Raw genomic sequence first — 22,218 nt, forward strand, 5'->3', positions numbered from 1 at the left:
TTTCCAGTGTTGCCGTCTTATTAGTTGAGTTGCTTTCTTTCTTTAAGGCTTAATGAAATTCCCTTAACGAATATGTAGGGAGAGATGTACTTTGCTCACTGTGAAATCTATTCTGTTGCTGGTATTCTCCTTGTGATTCCCATTAGTGTGTTATCTGCTTTTACTTCAGGCATGTAGAAGGTGAGAAGAGACCTCAGAGTGATAAAGATCAGTGTGAAAAATCATGATTCATTTTAGTTCAACTCTGAAGAAGTACTGATTAATGTATTTTAAACTCAGATCAGTAAGACAACTGTTGAAACGTTTGAAAGGATGGAATATACCAAAGCAGCTACTTTATTTATTTTTTTATTATTTTCTCACATGGGCTTGCATTATCTGTTCTGAGATAGAGCTGGGAACTGTGTCGATGCTGAATCAAAGTTCTGGGGAGATATTCAGATTCAGTATTTATTCCAGATTGATTTGGTGATAATCATTGTTACTATTTTTAATTGTCTGATCCTAAATTGGTGAATAATAAATTGACAAATAGGAAGGGCTGAAATTTGGAAGTGCAACGCTTCATACTGATTCTGTCTTTATATTATTCTGTGTATTTTACAGTAATTAAATTTCTTGTTTCTGCATAGTTGGTAGCTTTTATTATATGTATATATTGGTGCCTTTGATGTGATGGCAGAAGAATTTGTGCACTGATAGTCAGAACGCCCTCTAGTGCTATCTGGGAAATGGCAGCTGCTAATCACCAGTTTATGGACAATTAAATGGTGGATACCTTGCACAGCAGCTTTAAAATCAAAGCTGTGAATGTTTAGCCTTATGACAGAACTGTCATTAAAACAAGACACCACAGAAGACATACTGAATTGGATAAATAGAAAACAAGCTTTTCTGGCTTATGTGAAGAGTATTACAATTAAAATCAAAGTATTTGTCAAAATGGGGAAAAACACAAGTTGAATGCTGCTATATTTCACTTAGTGTGACACTTCATCTCACTTGTTACTTGATATTTTAGAGGGATTTTATTCAGTAATAAAGTGAACCAATCATGATTAAATTGTGAACTATAAATAATGGTGTAGAGTGCTAACGACATGCAAATGTAACTGGTATATGTTGAAATAACCAGCAAGCCTGCTGTTCCAGGATCATATAACAAAACTAAGATGACAGCCTTGATCCAGCCAGTTCAGTGATATTTATGTTATCAGAATTAGAAGATAGCTTTCCAGTGATGTAAATTATTAGTACATATACATTCTGTCTGGTTAGTGTATACATAATGTAACTGGTCATCTTAGTGGTATTGCTTACATTCTTTTTGCATTAACTCATCGCACTCGATTCTCATGGAATTAAAAACAGGAAATAGTTTGCAGCGTAACAGAAGCTCCCTGTGTATTTTACCGTGTGTAAGTGCTGTGTTTCAATAGATGTACTCTGTATTGTAAGTGTATGACAAAGCATTTATTACTGTGTTATTGCCATATTACAGAGCAAAGAGTGCTAAATAATCAATCAGTTAATGGTCTGTATGGCAGCTTGAACACAGCACATCCATTGTGCTTATGCTGTTAGAAGGATGAGTTTATGACTGTAGTGTAGTTGCATGTTTAGCCAGAGCCTAATGTCCTAAACTGGAGCTGACACAAATATTTTTAAAATGCAGCTTCAGCAACAGTCTTAAAGTTCTCCAATATTTCAGAAAGAACAATCCAAGATTATCCAAAAGGTTCTCAGTGAAGTTATTTAGTTTTGTTGGAACAGGACTGGGAGGGGTAGCATATCACAGAATACTTGCTTTGGCTTCCTTTTGCAGATAGTTATTAATTATACCCCAGCATTTTTATCAGTTTCAAGATGAGATAGAACTGTGGCTTGCTGGAAGTGTGTGAGTAGAGGAAAACTGGCTGCTTTAAGGTGCAGCTGTAAAATGCTTTGAGAACCTGTAGCTACATGTCTTTAAGTCATACAACTGTTGCCTGTGAATGGCTCGCACCTTAAACTTGTTTTCCACTTGCTTTTGTGGTATGAAGGAGCTGTTTCTTCAAAGAGGATCAAGAAATGTGCACTAATTAATTGCTTTGTAGTATCTGAAGATTTAAAGAGCAGCACTAGTCCCTCAATCTTTATCCTTTGTAATTAGATGTCGTTTTCTTTGCAGATGGCAAAAATACCGATTATGCCAATTTCTATCAGGGTCTGTGGGACTGCACTGGAGATGTACCTGATGAGCTGACATTTAAGCGTGGTGATGTTATCTACATTCTCAGCAAGGTACAGCATGCTACTGAGGCTAAACAGTTGTAAAAAGAGGGAAGCAGGGAAGCACAGAAGGGCACATTCCCACAGTTCTATGGGGGGAAATTGGCACTCCCTTTCAGATCCTTTGTTTGCAATCAGATATTCACTGCAATTAATTATTTGTCAAGTGAACTATAATCGCATTTAAAACATAGCCATGTAACAGGAATTAACTTAAAAGCATGTTTATTTACTTGTTAAATCTTGGCTACCATTTGTTAACTAATTTAACGGGAGACAATGTGCTCTCTGCTCATAAAAGTTAACCTTGTAGAATTTTTAAATTATCTTGTATGTTATGCTTTTCATTTCCTGTTTTATACCTCTGACTTTTTGGGCATCTTGCTAGAGTGTTGTTTTTTTTTTTTTTTCCTAACGATGCTTTCATCTTTGTATGTATATTGCAATTGTTCTGACAGCTCAGATTCTGAATTTGTTTGTGTGTCAGATTTGGACAATTCTTAATTTACTTCCTCTTTACTTGCTAGCCAAATGATAAATAAGATTCTTCTCATCTGAAGTGATTATAATAAGTACAAACACAAAATTTTATTTTATGTTCAGGTTTCTTAATTTCTTATTTTTCCCCTAAAAAGCAAACAAAAAAGCTCTCCTAAAGTCCATCTAACTAAAATTTTATTTAAGGAAATTCCTCTTTTCCACACATACTAGAAAAAAAAAAGCTGAGCTTTCCCATTTTTCATTAAAAAACTCAACTTTAAATGCATATCTCAGATGTAATTGCCGTTGAGTATAATTTATGCAAAAAACATTGTAATACACAAGTAGCTGCATGTAAGCTAAAGCCATCTGTTTGTGCTGGTTTCGAACTCTTCAGTTTTGTTTCAGTTCCTTTAAATCTTCCACGATACTTTTAACTGCAGTGTTTTAGGGATAATAAATGTACAGCTTCTGTTTAAATAAATTTAAGATTTATAGGGAGATAGTCCTATATAAAAATATAGAAGATATATTACTACTGTAATGTGACGATGTATGTCTTTTGAGGTATTTCATTGTCACTTAAACTAATAACTGAATTACATTACTAAGGGCAGGATAACAGTCTTCAATTGGACAGGCTTTCATAGTTAAGTAGCACCAAAGAATGGTACTAATAAACAACAACACTCCTGTCTGTGCCCTGCCTCTTCTTCCCCTCTTCAACCCTTCCCCCCCCCCCCCAAAAAAAAAAAAAAAGAAAGAAAAAAAGTCCACAAATGCGTTTGCCTTTTGTGAATTGTACTTTTCTGGTATGTTTCAGGGATTAATAAAATCTTAAACTTCAGCTTGTAGGTGGAAAAGCTCATTTGGTGCTTCTACCCCCAAACAGTGAGGAATTTAATTTAAAAAATGGAACAGAATAGAAAAACAGTAGCTTAAGCTGTCGTCAGTATATCAACTGTCTTGTGGCCATGCCTTGATTAATACGTAATCAGTCCTTGAAACGGACCTGCTGCTGCTCCAGATATATAGAGCCTTTCTGTTTGGGAATGATTTCTGCTCCAAAATAGAGCCCAGAAATTTCAGCCATGTTTCGCTTAAAGATTGTTACAGCTTTTTCAGAAAAATGAGTGTTGGTCAGCTCTACTGTCAGCTCTGAATTTAAGGGCCTTGGAGGAGAAAGTGCCAGAAAATTATCCATCTCAACCTTCTGCTTGGTTCAGTTTCAAGGACTGATCATTTAGAAGCTCTTTGTCTGCTAAGTGAAAATATGACCAAAGGAAAAGTGAGCCTAGCCATCCTGAAGTGGGTCAGGACTTTGCTTCAAAAAATGTTTCTTAATCCACTACGTGAATGCAGGGTTTTGTGGCAGTCGACAGGAATCCTTGGCAATTTTTTTATTTTTTCACACCATCTAGTGGTGGAAAATGAGAGATGCATGTACTGACAGGAGGCGATGCGAATAAATCCAAAATGGTGACATAAATTCAGCTTCAGCTTGAACCTAGCCATGGCTTTATTGCCTTTCTATCATCTGTCAGCCAGGTAGGAACATTATTCTTGGGGAAATCACATTTTGCTGATAAGGAGGTAAGTACAGGTATAGTAGTATTATTGTAGGAAGGGTGAAGCTTTAACAAACTACTGAGTGTATCTGTACAGTATGTAATAGTTCTTTATTTTGCAGTGAAATATAAATGATAAAGCTTGTTCTGAGGATTGTGATACAATATGTATAGATATTTTCCCCCCAGTAGTATTTAGGCCAAAACAGTTTACTGTTTTTTTAACTGTTTTTCAAATAACTTTAGAGAAATCAGGGGAACAGTGACTATTGTTTTCCAGTACATGAAATCCTTACTACCACTGAAATAATTGTGACCCATTTTTGAAAATATGGGCATTAATATCATTTAAATAAAGCTAGATGAGCAATATGTTACATGCAAGTTGTAACTTAGGTGAATGCCTCTTAAAAGAAACAGATTTTGGTTTGGCAGTGTTTAATTACTAAAGTAGCTAAACATTATGCAAATACAAATCCCTCATAATTTACTTTAAATTGAGCATCAAAAGTCAGTGTTAATGTAACGAGCGTGATTTGCATGCTTGTACATGTATAATACAAATACCTATGCATGATGAATGTAATTACTGTACAAAAGTAAGTATTAGTTGTTCAGAAGATGTATTTAAAAAACTATTTTGGCTATTATCTAGACATTCGTGTTTGTTGTCCCTTTCGTATGGAAGCAATCCTATGGACTCTGACCTACATACATATTTTTGTCTTTTTTTGTTTTCGTTTTGCCTTTGAGGGTAAAAGTCAAGTCTTTAATTTGAGCAGAATTAGCAGAACTATTGCAGTAGTACTTATTAGATTTATTTAGAACATCAAAACAAAACAAAACACAGCCTTTTCAAATAAATAGATCAATGTATCTGTACATTCATCTCTTTAATTTATTCCTGAATATTCAAGTGACTTTTATAACTTACACTATGAATCATGTGAGCTTTCAGAAATTTGTACACCCCTCTTTCACTATGCAATAGAAAACATTTTATAGCTCTGCTGATGGAGGGACTCGTTAATAGGATTTCTTAGTTAACACTGACTATTAGAAATGCAATACTTGGGCAGCTTATTTTCTGAGATGATGATTGCTCTTAATTCCTGCTCATTTATGGGCTTGCCTTCGCTTTCAAGCCCACATGATAAATGGGAAAACAAACCATGATGTACCAATTCTTTTTATAAATCTTCTGGAGCTTTTATTCAGGAAATCAATTTCTAGTAGCAAAGCCAACTGTGAATGTTGGTAGCCATATATTTTTTTTAAAGTTTGCTATGCACAGTTCACCTGAGTGCAGCAGTTGCAGTATGTGTTCGTTTTATATGCATACTTCATGTTCAGAAACTTGATAGTTTCATCAGCCAGATGCAAGCACTAATGGAAATTTATTTAGACATTATCAGGCACCTGCTCCAAAAGAATTACTGACATTTCTTAACTTTTAACCTAATTTATTTTTCCCTACATTTATATTTATATTTGCATTAAAGTAAAAAATAATACTTGAAAATTAGAAATTGTTATCTCTAACCAGAATATTCCTTCCCCATTACTATGTGGGTATGTATATGTGATGTAATTCTACTCACTCTGGTATTTATGATTCATAGACATGTCATTTATGACTTAAACTTTTCTATGACTTAAACTTTTCCACTAGAATTTTCCGTGAAAGTGGAGTACTAACTTGGCACATAGCTAACCCTTCAGTCAGCGGTTGCATACTCCCAGTGTGGGAGATTTTTGTTCTTTCAACACAACAAATGTTTGTTGAAAGGTTTAAGTCATAAAATACAAAACCTTTATTTTATTCTCAGTAAAAAAAAAAGAAAGAAATCGCTATAGCTCGCTTCTAAAATAAGGTAAAACTTAACAGTAGAGCTGTTTCATAATGAGTATGAGCATTTTGTATGTTATGTGTATAATTGTCATAAAGTATATTTATTCAATATATATATATTTAAAATATATCAAAGGCATAGTAAAATTGTGAGTTTTTTTGTGAGGCCATTATCTGGCTGGCCATACAGAGAGGCATCGTTTAATGATGATCATACTTTCCATGATCATACTGCCTATGTCTACGTTAGCAAGTGAGGTGTACTAGGTACATGGCAAAGAGTATAGCGAAGGCCCTTCGGTGGAAGACTAATTAAGACAAACTAACACGAAATTACTCTAGTCCTGTTGGCTTGCATACCAATAATATATAAGCATCCACCTACCTGATCAGAAGAAATATTAGCATCTTGTCATGTGGTAGAACAACCAGGGCCAGCTTTGGTTCTGAAGTCAGTCTGCTTATTCTGATTGAACACTTCCCAGCTGATGTCTGTTTTGTCTCATGTCATTGCAGGAAATAAAACCTAATAACACTACCATATAGTAAATCTGAGGCTTGTATTCTTAAAGACGACTATTTTATTGCTGCCTTAAAACAACTCTACTACCTGTGAAGAAGTCTCATTCAGTTATCTAAAACATTTATCATTTTCTGCTTTTTAGAGAAAATGCTGTTCTGTGACAAAAATGCTCCCTAGTTGATAGTGTATCATTCAGCAATTACACCAAAGGAAGTTCTGAAATTTTTTAGCTGGCTTCAATCTCCTGGATGAATTAGAGGTGTCTTAAAATATTATCTTGCAAAATTGCCCCCTAGGATATTCTTTAGAAAAAAAATAAGATCTCCCTGGTTCCCACACTTCTTTAGATCGATAGAAGAGGCTACCTATTTAACCCCAAACAAGGCTGTAAATACTTTTTGCTTCTCAGTTTTATGGTTTGCAGATCTTCAGTCTGTAAGTTATTATTACTTAAAAAGCCGTGGGAGAAAAATCTTAAATTTACACGCTTCAGTTGTGTGTTTTTTTAAATACAAATCCATCCTTTCCTTGAAGGCGTTGGAGCACAGTGATGATTTTCAGAAACCCTTTAAAAAACAAAACCAGAAAAACAAAAAAAACCAAAACAAATAAAAATCAAACAACATACAGCGCATATTAAACAACAGGGACTAGTTGCACGAGAATGAGATGTTCTCAACTTGTACTGGTCTGTAGAAGCTAATATGGTGGAAAGTGTCTGGAGATCCTCATTTATTCATAGGGTCTGTTTCTAAAGGTGAGAAGAGAGACATGGAAATGCTCTTGCGTATAAAAAATCTCTTCTGCATATCAAAATCTGCTTCTATGTAGTAAACAAACCTTGGATTTAAAAGTCAGACCTGAGAAATGGTATGTTTCTACCACTGCACTTTCTACAAATATAAAAACTTTTAAGGTCAGTATCTCATGGAGTTTAGGTGCACACATATCAGTGCAGAGAAATGGATGGAATGGGGCATGAAGCATCTGCTGGCAGTGTTTTCAGCTGAGAGCCCTTTAGTAGCCTGTAAACCCTGATGAGATTTTTTTTTCCCCCTAACATTGCTATGCAGAGAGCATTTTGCCAGCAGGTTAAGTCATAACGTGTTCCTTGCTGCCTTGTGAAATTACTTTGGTTAATAAATTTCTGCTGGGGAAAAAAAAATCCGCTCTTTTACAGACGGTGAAAACATAGAAGTGACTTAGAAAGCATTTGGTCATTTGTTAGGGTGGTTGTTCTGCATTATGTGACATAATATATTCCACTACAGTGGTGTTTGTGTTGCAGGGGTTGTGCTGGCCTCTTCCTCCCCTCCCCTGCCAACCCTGCCTGCTGTGGTAAATGTGCTCCAGTCACATGGCAGATCGTGGCTGCACACTTGTGCATTCCCCTCATTACAGTGCGGCTGGATTTGGCCCTGCCCCCTCTCCTATCCCTCTATTTGCCTTGGAGCAATTCATTTTGCAGTTATTGAATTTCTTTGGAGAATTATTTTCATACAGCAAGCATCACAGCACCTCTGGATCTTGATAGCATTTCTACATAAGGAGAAAGAGGCTTTGTGTTAGTAATTACCTAACATTGTCAGGAGCTGACTGCAGGCCTCTTTCTAGTGATAACAGAATAACCACATAATGTAGCTTTATAGCACATGATTAATAGAAAATAATTACACATCCTACAAAGGGATGCAATATTTCTTATAAATTGACTACAATGGTTTCCTGTAGATTAAAGGACTCTTCATTATTTTATCAGTCCTTCTGAAGTACAGTCGCTTGCCTATGTTAGCAATGATGTTAAGAGCCGAATGCAGTGAGGGATACCAGATGGTAGGCCCAGTGGTACCTGAGATCTTAAGCTGATGCTTGCAAAAGGACTGTGCTTCCCAGCTCCTCAGAACTAATATAAAACTCGTAACAGTCTTCAGATCTTTCTGTTTTAGGCAGTGTTTCCCACAGATGTGGGCTTCAGAATTGTATTCATCACCAGCATCAGTAACAGACGTTCAGGCCTTGCAACACAGTGTATTTACTAACTTACCTTGTCTTCTAGGAGTTTATCATTGATACTATTGATAGAATTGGTGCAGCATATTGGATTTTACACAGGACTTCAGGAAAGGAATGGGAGACTGCTTCTGTGTCTGACCAGTGAGCACTCCTTCATGGTACTGAGGACAGAGGGGAGTGGCTAGGATTTTAGAGAAAAAGGTCTGTGCTTTAATCAGCTTAAAAAGGGACTACTGTACTATTATTCTAAAACCCAAAATTAAAGTTTTATGTTCTTGGTAGCCATGTATTTGTATTATCTTTTTGTTCAGACTTCCATAGTCTGCAGATGGTTTAATTGGGATTCATGTTGCTCTTGAGGCCCGTGTGAAGAATAGTAATGATGGAGTAAAAGCTTCTGTGTTGGAATATTGTCTGTATAGTATAATGGTTACAGTGAATTCTTAAATTAGTTTACTAGTCTGTTACATCAACATTCATTTCATCTTCTCACTTAGCTTCATGCCAGCGCACTAAGTGGTGTATTAGTAAGTAGCAAAACACAGAAAGTTTTCAAAATAGCACCATGCTCTTAATTTTCATTTGAGGTGTCTGAATTGTTTTGTTTTAAAGCAATTATTTCTAAGTTCATGTAGTTGCTAAGTGGAACATTTTCAATGGATAATATAGTCCACAGGCTCTTTCTGTGCCATTTGTCATGCAATTTAATGACCACTTAACTAAGCCACTTCCCTTATTTCATGTATTGTTTGTTTTTTTGGCTGATGTCTAGCAAAACTTGCTTAATCTCTTTTGTCAGGCTCTTCATGACTTCCGTGTAGCAGCTTAAAATCTTTTGTTGCTTTTTCTTGGAGAGATTTATTACTGAGATTCCAGCAGTATACGTGAGTACTGCTCCTTTCAGCAGTTTCCCACTGTACTCTAGAAATACAGTTTGTATATTTAACCAGTGTTCTGTAAGATAAAAGTACAAATTCTAAACAGGCTGATCTGGAACGTTATAAACTTTGGTGTCAGGGTATTACCCAGCCTGTAAAGATTTGGAGTGCAATGTGTGCCCCATGGAAAAGGTTTTGAGCAGTTCTTAACTTCTGCTCAGAGAAGTTTTCTCACTGCCCAACAGGTTCAGGTACCCCTTGACTTTCAGACCATCCCCACAAGTCCATACTGCAGTGGAAGGTGGAGTTATTTTTGCAGCTGTCTAATTTGTGAGTTTACATCATAAATTAAGGTTTTCCTGCTATTTTTTTGCATGGACTTTCTTGAAGCCACACTTACTGCTATGTTTTATGGGTGGTAGGATAAGAACTCTTTAAATCACCAGCTCCTGTTTGCACAGTGAAGAAAGAAAATGTTTAATTTAAGACTGGTGTTCAGCCTTCCACAAAAAGAAAATAAAGTGTGTGTGCGCCTGCCTGCCTGCCTGCTTGTTCTGTGGGAGAGAAAAAGAGCTTGGGCCAACATGAAAGTGAGCCATCAACAGGACTTCATCACAGTTACGCACAGGGAGAGCTGAGTACATGAAGCACCTCATAGGACCCTAGAGAACTCTCCAGCAGGCCAGATATGCCAGCAGCAAATCATTATAGCTTGGGCTCTAATGAAACTCCATTAACCCTTAAGCTCCACTTGACTATTAATAACCAAAAAAACTTATCTGCAGTCAAAATAATAGCTTATAGTGTCATCTCAGTAGGACCATTAATTCAGAAATCCTGCAGTCTTTTCTTTTCTCATCACAAGAGTGGTGTAGCAGGGAGCAGATGTTGCTTATCAGAGATATCTGTGTGTTTTGTATTTTCCGTGTTTGTTCCAAAGTAATTTCTATCTAACTAATCATTCTATTTTTGAACGGGGTTTCTGTTTTAATAATGCTTCATTTGTAACTCAATATATGAGAGTATGCAATTTCAGCTGTTACAATTTATTGAACTGCTGTTAGGATTGATCTTAAAATATTTACCTCATAGGAAAAAAATTAAATTTGGATCCCACAATACTCTTACTTGGTATTGCTTTTGGAAGATATTATTTCTTTAAACTATTATAATTCATTTTGTTTCATATTTATCTCACTAGGTCTAAACAAATTTCAAACTAAAGTACATTAGTCATCTGTCAGACATATGAGATCTACTGTAGAATTTTCTACAAGCCTAAAGGAATAGTAGACGTTGTCCATAGAGAGAAATTATGTGTTGGACAGATAGTATTGCCATCACATTTGAGCAAAGTATTATTTAAAAGAAGCTGATTTTAAGAGTTTAGCCTTCAGTGATACTGAAAGAATCCCGGCTGATCCTTTATGTCAGTGTTGTGCTGTGAGATATCGGTTACGAAGACGAGGTTTTTACGTTTGTGATGAACACGGGCTGGAGAGAGAAGCTATTTTTAGTTATAGAGAAGCATGGCCATAATTAAGAAATTTTCCTGCATGTGTCTAACCTTTTTAAAATTTAACTTCTCTGCTTGCCTAACTCTGTATGTGAATGCCTCTAACAAAAAGATATAACGTTTTAATTTTCAGCTGAAATGATAATAACTGTATGTAAGAGAAAGCAACCATAAGGAGTTGCATACAAAACTCTATTGCATTTATATCAGACTAAAGGTTAATATTGCATATTGTTTTCAATTAGGAGTACAATAGATTTGGCTGGTGGGTAGGAGAAATGAAGGGAACCATTGGCTTGGTGCCTAAAGCCTACATAATGGAGATGTATGATATTTGAGAGGCCTGGGTAAGTACATTTTAATCCAATCTTCTGTAATGGCTTGTATGTTCCCTTGTTCTCTGTTTCTTAAGTATTTCTTTCCTGGAACCTTTGTAGGAGTCCTGTTAATGTAAAGACTATGGCAAAATATATTGAAAGTTCAATTTAAGCATTTCTTCTGGGATCTTGTGGGAATGATTAAACTAATGTATACAAAAGATGACATATTTTACAACTGCATTTCTTTTCCAGACTGTTTTTGGGTAAAACAGAATTGGTGTGCTTTCTGGTTACTTTTCTGTTACTTTACTGATATGTATGTATCTGTGCAGAAATCTATGGAAAGCAGTAGGTGTTTGGACTGAATTTTACGTGTATTTCTGAGATTTTGGAGTTAATTAACTTTCAACTTCCCTCTCCCTACTCAGGAGAAGTCTGCGCTTGAAATTAGGAGTGGTGTGCAGCTGCACTTTACAGACCTGACCTCTGAAAGATGAAGATTCTGCTGTACACATTTTGTGGTTTGGGTGAATGTAGTCAGATCGTAACCTTGTATATATTAAACATGAAAAACTGTAATCGATCACAATTCTGAAGAAATGTTCTGAGTCACTTTTTATAGAATTGTAATGCTAAGAAATGAAATGGATGGTAATTAACATATGGGGCACAAGCAGCCACATAGTGCCTGTTGCTCTTAAGTATATTAGCTGCACTCTGTATTGCTACAGGTTTGTGTTCGAACCCACGCAATTTGGCTCTGTGTTCCCGTTGCTCAGATTTAGAAAAATTAAGCTGAACTTTGAAAGTAGAAAACTATTGCACAGTTCATTAATTACTGGAATAGTGCACTGTACATTCTTTGCAGTTTCCATGAAAATCAAAGGAAATTTCTATGTAATATTGTAAGTCTTAAAATTGTTCTGCTTCCAAATGTATTTTTTTTTTGCTTGCTTACATTCTTTAATTTCTTTTTACATTTCAGCCAATGATTTATTTTTCTTCTACATTTAGCACTGTTAATACAAACCATTTAGGTTACTACAAAATGAAGGCTTGGTCCTTGCGCTGATGTACGTCAGTCTGTGTGGGGTAATGCTGTGCTGGTAGCATTCTGACTTGCTGAATTATGTGAATATTTGGTGAAGATAATATATTAAAACACTTTCTGATAAGCCAACGTGAGCTAAACTGCAGGTGAGAATGATTTTGTAGGTGGTGATGGTGAAATACTTTTAAAATCTGAACTTTTAAAGGGCTGCCAGCAGTCTTAACATCATATCCAGAACTTTGTAGCTGAGAGCATCAGCTGAAGCGTTGAAAACAAGCAAGCCAACAGAAAACCCCTGTAAAATACTCTCACCTGTGGACAAGGAGTTGGTCATGTCAGAGTTAATGCTTGTTTGGGAGATTTGTGTTGCTGTTAGCATGCAGGATTCCCTGTTCTGGATCCTCCCACCCAGTAGTGTGTGAGGGCTGGGTGGGCGGCCTGTGTGCACTGAGCCTAGGCAGGCCCTGCACTACTTACACAGTGTGTGCTTTGGTGGCCCTGTGTGTGTGTGGTTTGGGGGTGATGCTGAGCAAAACTCAGGGGTAGGGCCTGCAGCGAGCTCTGGGGTCATGCGATAATGTAGCTAACTCATGGTACTGGCTGGTATACTGGATCCTAATAGGAGTCAAAGAGAGTATGGAGTTTTGTTTTGTGTGCGTGTGTTTTTAAGAAGCAGCCATTTGCAATGGGCTCTGCACGTTATCAGTGAAACGTTAAAATGATAGATTGTAGTCTCCAGCTCTTTTACTACTTTAATTTATCAAGCGAACTGCGCACTCAATGCGAAGAACTACTCTCGCTGCTGCGAAAGCCCCACTACGCTCAAGCCGAGGCGAAAAAACCCTCTCTCCGAGATGCCCCCGCCACCACCTGGGCTGGGGTCAGTAGGGCCGGGCCGACCCTCACCCCGCCCCGCCACGCCGCGATGCGCGCCCTGTCCGGCAGGTGGCAGCAAAGCGTCACCGCGCGGCGCGGCGCGGCCCGGCCCTCCTGCGGGCTGCCCGGGAGAGGGCGCCCGTTCCCCGGCGATGGGCCCGGCCCTGCGGCCGCCGCGGAGGACCTTTGTCTGCGGGAGTAGTGCCCCCTCCTGCATGTTGGGAGGGGGGGGGGGTGTGAGGCGAGCTGCCTCGCGGTCCAGAGAAGAAAATCACTCGGAGTGCCACGGTTAAAGAAGCAGACTTCTGGCTTTCAATCTTTGCAAACACCATCACCTTGTTTGGTGAAAAAAACAAACCAACAACCCTCCACCGGTGCTACTCTGCGCAAAACTCAAGGTTAAAAACGCCGATTGCCTTTTTGCCGGCGTTGGCTCAGGTCTCCCTCTGTTCCCGTTTTGTGCAGCGTTTCGCTCGGTTGTTTGCTCTGCTCCGTGTTTGTGCTGCGCTGCCATTAGATCTTACAGTAATGTTCTACTCTGCAAATTTTTAAGGTTCAAATAAAGTTTAATTGTTTGCAAACTGTTATGATGCTAATAATTCAACAGCCTGCTGTGTTACTAATGAAATTACTTTGTTATGATTAATTTGGAAAATAGTGTGTTGATTGTAGTAATTAAGCACAACAAGGTGAAGTAAATGATTCTAATGCCATCTGGCCTCCAGACTGAATGAAGAAATGAAATGGGGCTGTCATCTGAATTTATTCACAGAAGTAAGGGCAATACGAGTGCTTCTTATAGCAGAGGCCCCAGACACAGTCGTGCTACTCTGGTGGTTTTTCATGTACCTCTATGCTAAGAATAACTGGCCCAAACATTTTGTAGACACCATAGCATGGTCTGGGTTGGAAGGGACTTTAAAGATCATCCAATTCCAACCCTCCAGCCATGGGCAGGGCTGCCACCCACCAGCTCAGGCTGCCCAGGGCCCATCCAAGCTGTCCTTCAACACCTCCAGGGTCGGGACACCCACAGCTTCTCTGGGCAGCCTGTGCCAGTGCCTCACTGCCCACTGAGTGAAGAATTTCCTCCTGACATCTAACATTTCACCAGCACCCGGTTAAGGTGTACCCCTTTGCACAGAGTGCCACTGACTCGGAGCTCTGCTGTCAGCTCTGTGGATGAGATCTGGAGAGGCGTACACACCAGCTCACCTCTTGCTCCTCTCCTAATGATGAAAACTTTCATTGACTGGAATTAAGCAGAACATGAATGCTAATTAAGATTGCATTCTATATGGAAAGCCAAAAGCATAAACTTTGTTCTTTTTGTCTCTGCAGTCCCTGTGTGATGCGGCATTACGAGTGTAGAGAATAACCCTTTAGAACCTGATCCAAAAGCTGCTGAAACTGAGAAGCTAATCAATCCAGTTGCCTCTGGATCAGGCTCCTGGAATAGTAACCCCAAACCAGATACTACAGTTTCAAAATGCTTTCTGCTGAATTGTCCTTCTGAAAGAGGTACGATCATTTCCATAACCTGGACTAAGCAGAAGAGATGCACTGAGTTCTCTGTGCCCAAAAGGTAGAAATGTACTTTTTGTATCTCAGGTAAAGAAAGATGAAGTTGTGGATGTCAGTAAGACTCCTGGTTTGATAAAGCTCACTGGAGTCTGTAGGAAAGCTGTAAAATATTAAAGCCTGGGATGAAAATACCCAGGTAGATGACAAAGGCTCAGCTGCATGAGCCACTTGATGTTTCTCTCATCTCTTTCTCTCAAACTGATGTGAAATTTATTACTATGGAAACTGTGGGAATAAGTGTATGCATGGCAACCCTATAAACAACTTTTCCACTTTACACAGCACAGCGTGCTCATAAACTCTAAGACCTTTGCTTACCAGGGTATTTTTTAAGCTGACATCTCTCAAACAAATGTCTGCTTAAGTCCATTTTTATTTAGGAAAACATCAACCATCGTATTATATCCCATAATGGATTTATTTGGGAAGGATTTTGTAGTAGGATCTAGGCAATCCTGTTTGGAATTGTTAGTCCAAACCACCTCAATTTGAATTCACTTGGAGCTGAGTCCAAAGCAAAGCAGAGGAATTGCTGCACGTGAAAGGTATGCCGACGTGTTAAATTTAAAACCAGGGATATCAGCTTCTTTGCACCCTTTTGGGAGAAGCAAGTCTTAATAGGAAAAAAGCAAAAAATCCAGTGTCTCCTTGTAGCAATGTGTGGGAATAGAGTGCAGTGATGCGGGCAGTCTGAGAAGAGCTCACGACAGGTGAAGACAGCTTCAAATGCCACTAAGAACTCTTTCTGCTATATTTTTTGTGCTATAGCAAACTGATGTGTTGGAGCTTTTATCCTAAAGCAGTGTCTGTGTCTCATGACGTATAGAACGAACTTCCTTTCATCTGCCGTCGTAAAGCAAGTGCTACTCCATAAAGGTTTTTGCTGGCTAATGAGCTTTTTACAGCAATCCTTTAAAATTTATGCTGTGAGGTGAAAAAAAAAAAATCCACGTTCAGTTACTGTGGGAGGATTTGTATTGGTGGAAGAGAATGACCAGTTTGGCCACTTTGCCTGCTGTAATTGCTTGCGTGTTTGTAAATAGTGCCGTGGGATTTTCGACGGCCATCGGTAATTGGGACTTTAGTTTTGTGCTATAAGACAGGGCGTGTGGCACGGCACTGCTGACCTCTGTGCAGAACCGTTTGGGTTAAAAGCAAAAGTATTACACGGGATCATTATCAATCTTTCAAACGCCAGCAAGCATGGAAGTGTGCCGTGGCAGTCTCCCACCCAAGAGCTGACATGGCCCAACGCTGCTTTTTAATAGTCAAATCTAATGGGGTCAGCGTGCACAGAGCAGAGCACAGACAGTCTGACAGGCGTGGGCAGTGCAGCTTGTTCGGTGGCAGTCTTCAGCCTCTGAGACTTATTTCAGTTTGGAAAGGGAAAAGATGAAATCTGTAAACAGCTGTGTGGCGTCAGGGATGTGAGGGACCTCCTTCCTCTGCTGCTCTGTTGCAAGAGAACAGCCATTCTTGTGCTTAAATTAAAAGCAGCCGGGAGTGAGTGCACATGTGTGTGTGGGAAGGAGTGGGCTTTATTATATATTCACCTATAATCATGTTTTAATGCTGGTTTCCCCTTGCTGAAGGGTGCTTAGTTCTGCTTTTCTACTGAAAAGTGGTATTTCTAGCTTTTAAAAACCTGTACTTCTAGTAATTTGAAGTCTCTGTTTTAGAAATTTCCCATCTCTCTTGTCCTGGGTTTCTCATTGTGACAGTGCTATTACTGCAGTGGTCTGGTGCCTGGTATCGAACACTTTTTGTCTTTTCAGATACTGTTTTTTTTTTGTTTGTTTGTTTGTTTTTCTCACTCCAGGCTTATTTTTTGCAACACATATCTCCTTATTTTCATACTATTTTTAGAGTTGGTTGTAAGGCCTAAGTATAAAAAGAAAGGAGGAAGTAATCTATGCGTCTAAATTTCTAACGCATAACATCCCCTCCCAAAAACACAAAGCAATATGTAATTCAAATTATTAAAGATTAGAGCTGCTTCCAAAAGGCTATCAGCTAACCAGATTCCCATCCATCCATCCTTTTGTGCTTCTGAGGCTGGCACTTGGATGACGTGGGTACCCACCTGCTTCAATGGGCTCAGACTGCCCATTCAGCTTCTTAATGCCTTCTGGTAGCCACCCAGGGTCACCTATAGTTCATTATCGACTCCTGACTCGTATATGACCAGAATTGCTTTCCCCCTAATGTGTATGGTGCTGCTTCGAAGGCAGTGTTCAGAGCATCTCCTCAGTGAGCTTTGTGCATTTTTCAAAAGGTGAGTGAAACTACAGCATGAAAAGGCATCATCCACCGTAACCTCTCCTCCTAAGCTGTGTTCAGGGCTTCTTGCCCATCTGTAAATACTGTCTTCACTGCATTCCTGCACCCATTTACTTATACAACACTTGGAAGGGGTGAATGTGTGCTGTCAGGTGTAACCATGTTTCAGGAGCGTGGCAAGAAAATGCCAGCTTGAGAAAATGAGCTGGCATCTGCACCAATTGTGGCCTGCATGAGGAGTGGTAAAGCAGCGGAGAACGGACACCTACGTGGTTCCCTCGTGCTGAAAATTGATCCTTACTGCTCTATGTTCAACATCACCTTGTACCCTTCAGCTGCAGCACTGCTACGAACATCTCTAATGAGGTTGATGAGCCAGCAATTGGTGCAGATGCTCATCCATCACGTGCAGATCAGGATTTTGAGTGATAGCCTGGCAGCATGTGATGTCACGGTGTGACACATTTTCGTTTACGTGTCCTGTCTGTTGGACAAGCTGGGGGCTCCAAGAAGCTCGTGAGGTCTGTTTCATTGAGTGGTAACCAGTGCCTTTCAGTGGAACTCTATTTTGCACACTCTGGATGATGTTCCGCCTATTAAGGAGGTAGTTGTGAAAAATACCTTTCTTGAGTGCCATAACTTTTCAGACCTGGGGACTCTGTGTTGTAATCACTCAGTCTGAAACTGGCCAGGGTGACTGATAGGGATCATTGGACAGAGTACCAGCCAGCTTCTGTGAGCATTTTTATTTCATTTGCTGGACAGTGTTTGGTTATTAATTAATTATATTTCAGACAATTATTTCAATAATTTTGTCTAAAAATAACAGTAGACATGCTGTTTGCTAAATGTATTAACTGAAATTACAATAGCTATTCAGACTGCATTCATCATAATACTTATTAGCGTCTGCCCTTCCTATGTCTGTTGGCTCTTGAACATTCTTTTCATCCTGAGTGTTGTCATTTCTGCTGGTATTACAAAAAAGAGAGTGAAATGGGGGCAGTTGTCAGTGCCACAAGTACCTTCTGTCTTTTACACGGTGTGCTTTTTGAAAATAGAGTCAGTTCTGCATGTGCAGTCTGAAACAAGGGAATTTAGCCATGTGACTCCCCCTTAACCTCAATGAAAGCTGCGTAGGTAAATCTTAATTTGAGGGCGCAGTATTAACTCCCTATGGACAATAATAAGCATTCAGCCACGTAATTCCCTTGACTTCATTGTGCTCCTAAAACTGCTTGCTAATGTGAAATGAAGGATTTAAAAGCAAGTTGGCAGTGTTGTAGGAAGTAGATTTTGTGATTTAAAGAAGAGCCCCAACCATGAGTTATCCACCTGGGTACATGCAGGAGGCCAACTTATCTGTGTAGTTATTCTGGGTGTTCAAAATCCTCTGATGTATAGCACTTAAATACTGGGAGTACCATGAACACATTGAATGACTTTGGTGGTTCTGGGCTCCATCTGCCCAGAAAAGAGTTGCACGGGATAAGATACCTCTTGTAACCAGATAGAAGCATTTTAAACACTGCCCACTTATGAGTCCCCGTTCATGTACACTGATGGGTGGTAGATTCTGGGCCACGTTCGGGTCTTGCCAGGATTTAACAGGGGCTTACCCTTTCAAAAACAATACAGGCACAAAGCTCTTTGTTAGTGTAATGAAAAGTTGTACTTGACCCTGTCTACCTCATTGTTCACTCTTCTACTGATTCTAGGGGCAGATGTCATCACTGTCTTCAGCAACCTCCATTACAGACAGGTGCCAACTGCAGATGAATGCTTTGGCTCTGCCTCCCTCCTTCCAGCTGAAGAGTAAATGTGCAATAATGAGGATTTATCTTGTTATATGGGTACATTGACACAGAATTATAACATCTGTCTATGGGCCACTGATAGTTCCCACATCTCCTGGTATATTCTGTTTTCTCTAGGCCAAATTTATTGCTCTCATAATTAAGTCCAGTTCTGAGGACTTAATGGAGTTCTGAAGGTAGCAGGAAATATGGCTTTTCCAGCCACCAGTCCACGTACCAGCTGCACTCTTCTGCCCTAGGCACAATTCCTCAGCCCCCGCACAGCACCTTCCCATTGACGGGTGGCTGACACAAGGCAGGGATGGGGAAGGAACTCCAAAACGGTCCCTGTTATCGTAGGCTCCATCTCACGTTAGGAATGCCTGAGTGACCTTTTGTTCACAGTCAGGCTTACAGCCATGGTTTGCTAAATGGGATCGTGTTAATCATCAGATGACGCGGAGCAAGAGCAGGCTTACATCGCTCACAGGTAGGTGCGGATCAGGTGCAAGGTGAGACTGTGCAAGGGCAGGGCAGTGAAGCGTTGGGCTGGTTGCCTGGGGAGCTCTGCAATTTCCATTTCTGGAGGATTGTGAGAACTTGTGGGGAATGAACTCACCTGCGAGGAATGGCATAACCACGGGGCTTCCTGCCTGCTCAGTGACCTCTCCCAGGCTGCTTCAGGCCATCCTCGTTCAGTGCTGTGAGCCAGCCCCGAGCTGACACCGTGCTGAAAAGGCAGAATAAATACACATCTGGTCTCGGCTGTTCTTTGACTGACATGCTGAAAATGCTGCTGTTGTTGAGTTGACGTGTTCCTAATTCCCTCCAACACCACAGGATCCCAGCAGCAAGTGAGTCCCTCCGTTTCCTGCCTCAGCAATTAGTTTGTCCCACAGGTCCATATCTATTGAAAAGTTGAGGGCTTCTTTCAGGCGTTACGTGCCTCCCTGTGCCTCAAGGACTCTGTGCCTGTACCTGGTATTAAAACAGCTTTGAGTACGTGAAAGATGGTGTTTATTCTAATTGCCATGGAGAGCATTTCACTCATGCATTTTTAAGCAAAGTAGCTGCAAATTGTGAATTGAATCTATTCATGCACCTCAGGTATTTAAATTTTATTTATCATTTTGGTGTCTTGGTGTCTTATGAGGTAGAGAAAAAAAATAGCCTCCGGTTTTGTTTGCTTCTTCCTTCATAGAACAGACAGGGATTTTTTCCAGGACCAGCTCAAGGAAACTGCAGCATTTTCATCCTTACAAAAGGCTTTGGATCAGGTCCACCTGTACAGATAGTGCTCTTTTATTTTTTTTTCTCATCTCCTTTAATTGAATGTATGACATATTTAATTCTGGCAGCATTCTTTATCTCTGTGAGAAGTCCTTTTAATTTGCCATGTAAGAAGGTGTTCTGTGATGTGGCTACCTGATTTTATTGAAACTTGCATGTCGGGGGGGAAAAAAATCATTGCCTTCCCTGTCAAAACTGACAGTAATTACAAGTCCAAATATATAGCTATGATTGACTTGTAAAACCGAATCTATAATATTTCAGGTTTGCACGTTGGCTTGTGCAGCTTTCAGGAAATACAACCCAGCGTTTTCCTTGTAAACTGACATCTCTTTATCCATTTCTTTTATTGCCTTTGTTTTTATTTGTGAGGGCGGGGAGCAGACAGCGTTTATATAGCACGTACTGGATGGTGTATAGCAAGTCCACTTCTGGGGGAAAATAGCATTCTTTCTGGCTAAGAACAACTACAGCAAAATCAGGAAGGCTTCAGCACATGGTTCCTTTTATGTGCTCCTCTTTGCGCATAATCTGTCAGCAATAAATACTGTGTATTGATTGCTTAATTGTAATGGAAACACACTTGGGCAGGGCAGCATTACAGCCTATTTACTGCCTTAATTTTTAAAGAGTTTTTAAATTTTAAAATGCATGTTTCCCTCCAAGGCGGTGCTGTGCTCTCCTGTGCAGAACTGCTATGGAAGGGACTTTCTCACCCAGCCTGTGTGCTCAGAGCTCCTGTTCCAGCTGCCTTCCTTTCCCCTATGTTTATAAACCCAGAAAGGTCTGTAATTGGTGTTCATCCTCTGCTAGCATACGTGAAATTCACATCAGAACAGAATAATTATTTTAGAATAATTAACGAATAAGCACAAAGTAGGCTTTGGTAGAGAATGGATGTTTTTTTTCCAGACTCATTGTAAGAGTTTAACTTGTTTATTTGCCTCAAAAATCAAATGCGTGTGAGAGCTGCCTGGTTAACAGTGGATGTTTCTGAGGAGTCATAGTGAAAAACGATCCTCCTCTGGCTGAAGGAAAAAAAGGCACCTGTGCATCAAATGAGTGTGTAAACCAAATGTTGACCTAAAGGTGTCCTAGAAGTGAACTGACACCATTGTGTGGAAAAAAAAATAATAATAAAAAGAGAAGTCTTTATTTTAAATATCACATAATCATTTAGCTGACGTGCAAGAAAATAAATAGGAGTGTTTAAGTGATAAATGCGAACAGCTACAAAGAGGCATTTAGAAGTGGTATCCACAGTGTTGTATACTGTTTCAAAGGTACAACACCAAATTATTTCAGAACAGAAAAGATGAAGTTCGAAAGATAAGTCAAAATATTCTCCATTTTAATCTGTCATATCAAGGCTGTTATTTGAATGGTATTGCTGTTGGGCTTCCAATCTTTCTCTCTTTCTTTCTTTTTCTTTCTTTCTTTCTTTCTTTCTTTCTTTCTTTCTTTCTTTCTTTCTTTCTTTCTTTCTTTCTTTCTTTCTTTCTTTCTTTCTTTCTTTCTTTCTTTCTTTCTTTCTTTCTTTCTTTCTTTCTTTCTTTCTTTCTTTCTCTCTCTCTTCTTTCTCTTTCTTTCTTTCTTTCTTTCTTTCTTTCTTTCTTTCTTTCTTTCTTTCTTTCTTTCTTTCTTTCTTTCTTTCTTTCTTTCTTTCTTTCTTTCTTTCTTTCTTTCTTTCTTTCTTTCTTTCTTTCTTTCTTTCTTTCTTTCTTTCTTTCTTTCTTTCTCTCTCTCTCTCTCTCTTTCCTTCCTTCCTTCCTTCCTTCCTTCCTTCCTTCCTTCCTTCCTTCCTTCCTTCCTTCCTTCCTTCCTTCCTTCCTTCCTTCCTTCCTTCCTTCCTTCCTTCCTTCCTTCCTTCCTTCCTTCCTTCCTTCCTTCCTTCCTTCCTTCCATCCTTCCTTCTTCCTC

General features: G+C 39.3%; 1 protein-coding gene across 1 annotated transcript in view; it reads left to right on the forward strand.

Annotated features, from left to right (window-relative positions):
• SKAP2 (src kinase associated phosphoprotein 2) overlaps window positions 1-13,254 on the forward strand; it is a 110,002-nt gene extending 96,748 nt beyond the window's left edge. The window contains exons 11-13 of the mRNA XM_065752927.1: window positions 2,171-2,283; window positions 11,347-11,448; window positions 11,850-13,254. Of these exons, the coding sequence (XP_065608999.1) occupies window positions 2,171-2,283; window positions 11,347-11,439 (206 nt within the window). The 3' untranslated portion in view covers window positions 11,440-11,448; window positions 11,850-13,254. The remainder of the gene's footprint in view (window positions 1-2,170; window positions 2,284-11,346; window positions 11,449-11,849) is intronic.
• The last annotated feature ends 8,964 nt before the right edge of the window (window positions 13,255-22,218 follow it).

Source organism: Cyrtonyx montezumae, unplaced genomic scaffold (assembly GCF_038088225.1).
Source record: "Cyrtonyx montezumae isolate F1298 unplaced genomic scaffold, pur_monq_1.0 scaffold_8, whole genome shotgun sequence".
NCBI lineage: Eukaryota > Metazoa > Chordata > Aves > Galliformes > Odontophoridae > Cyrtonyx > Cyrtonyx montezumae.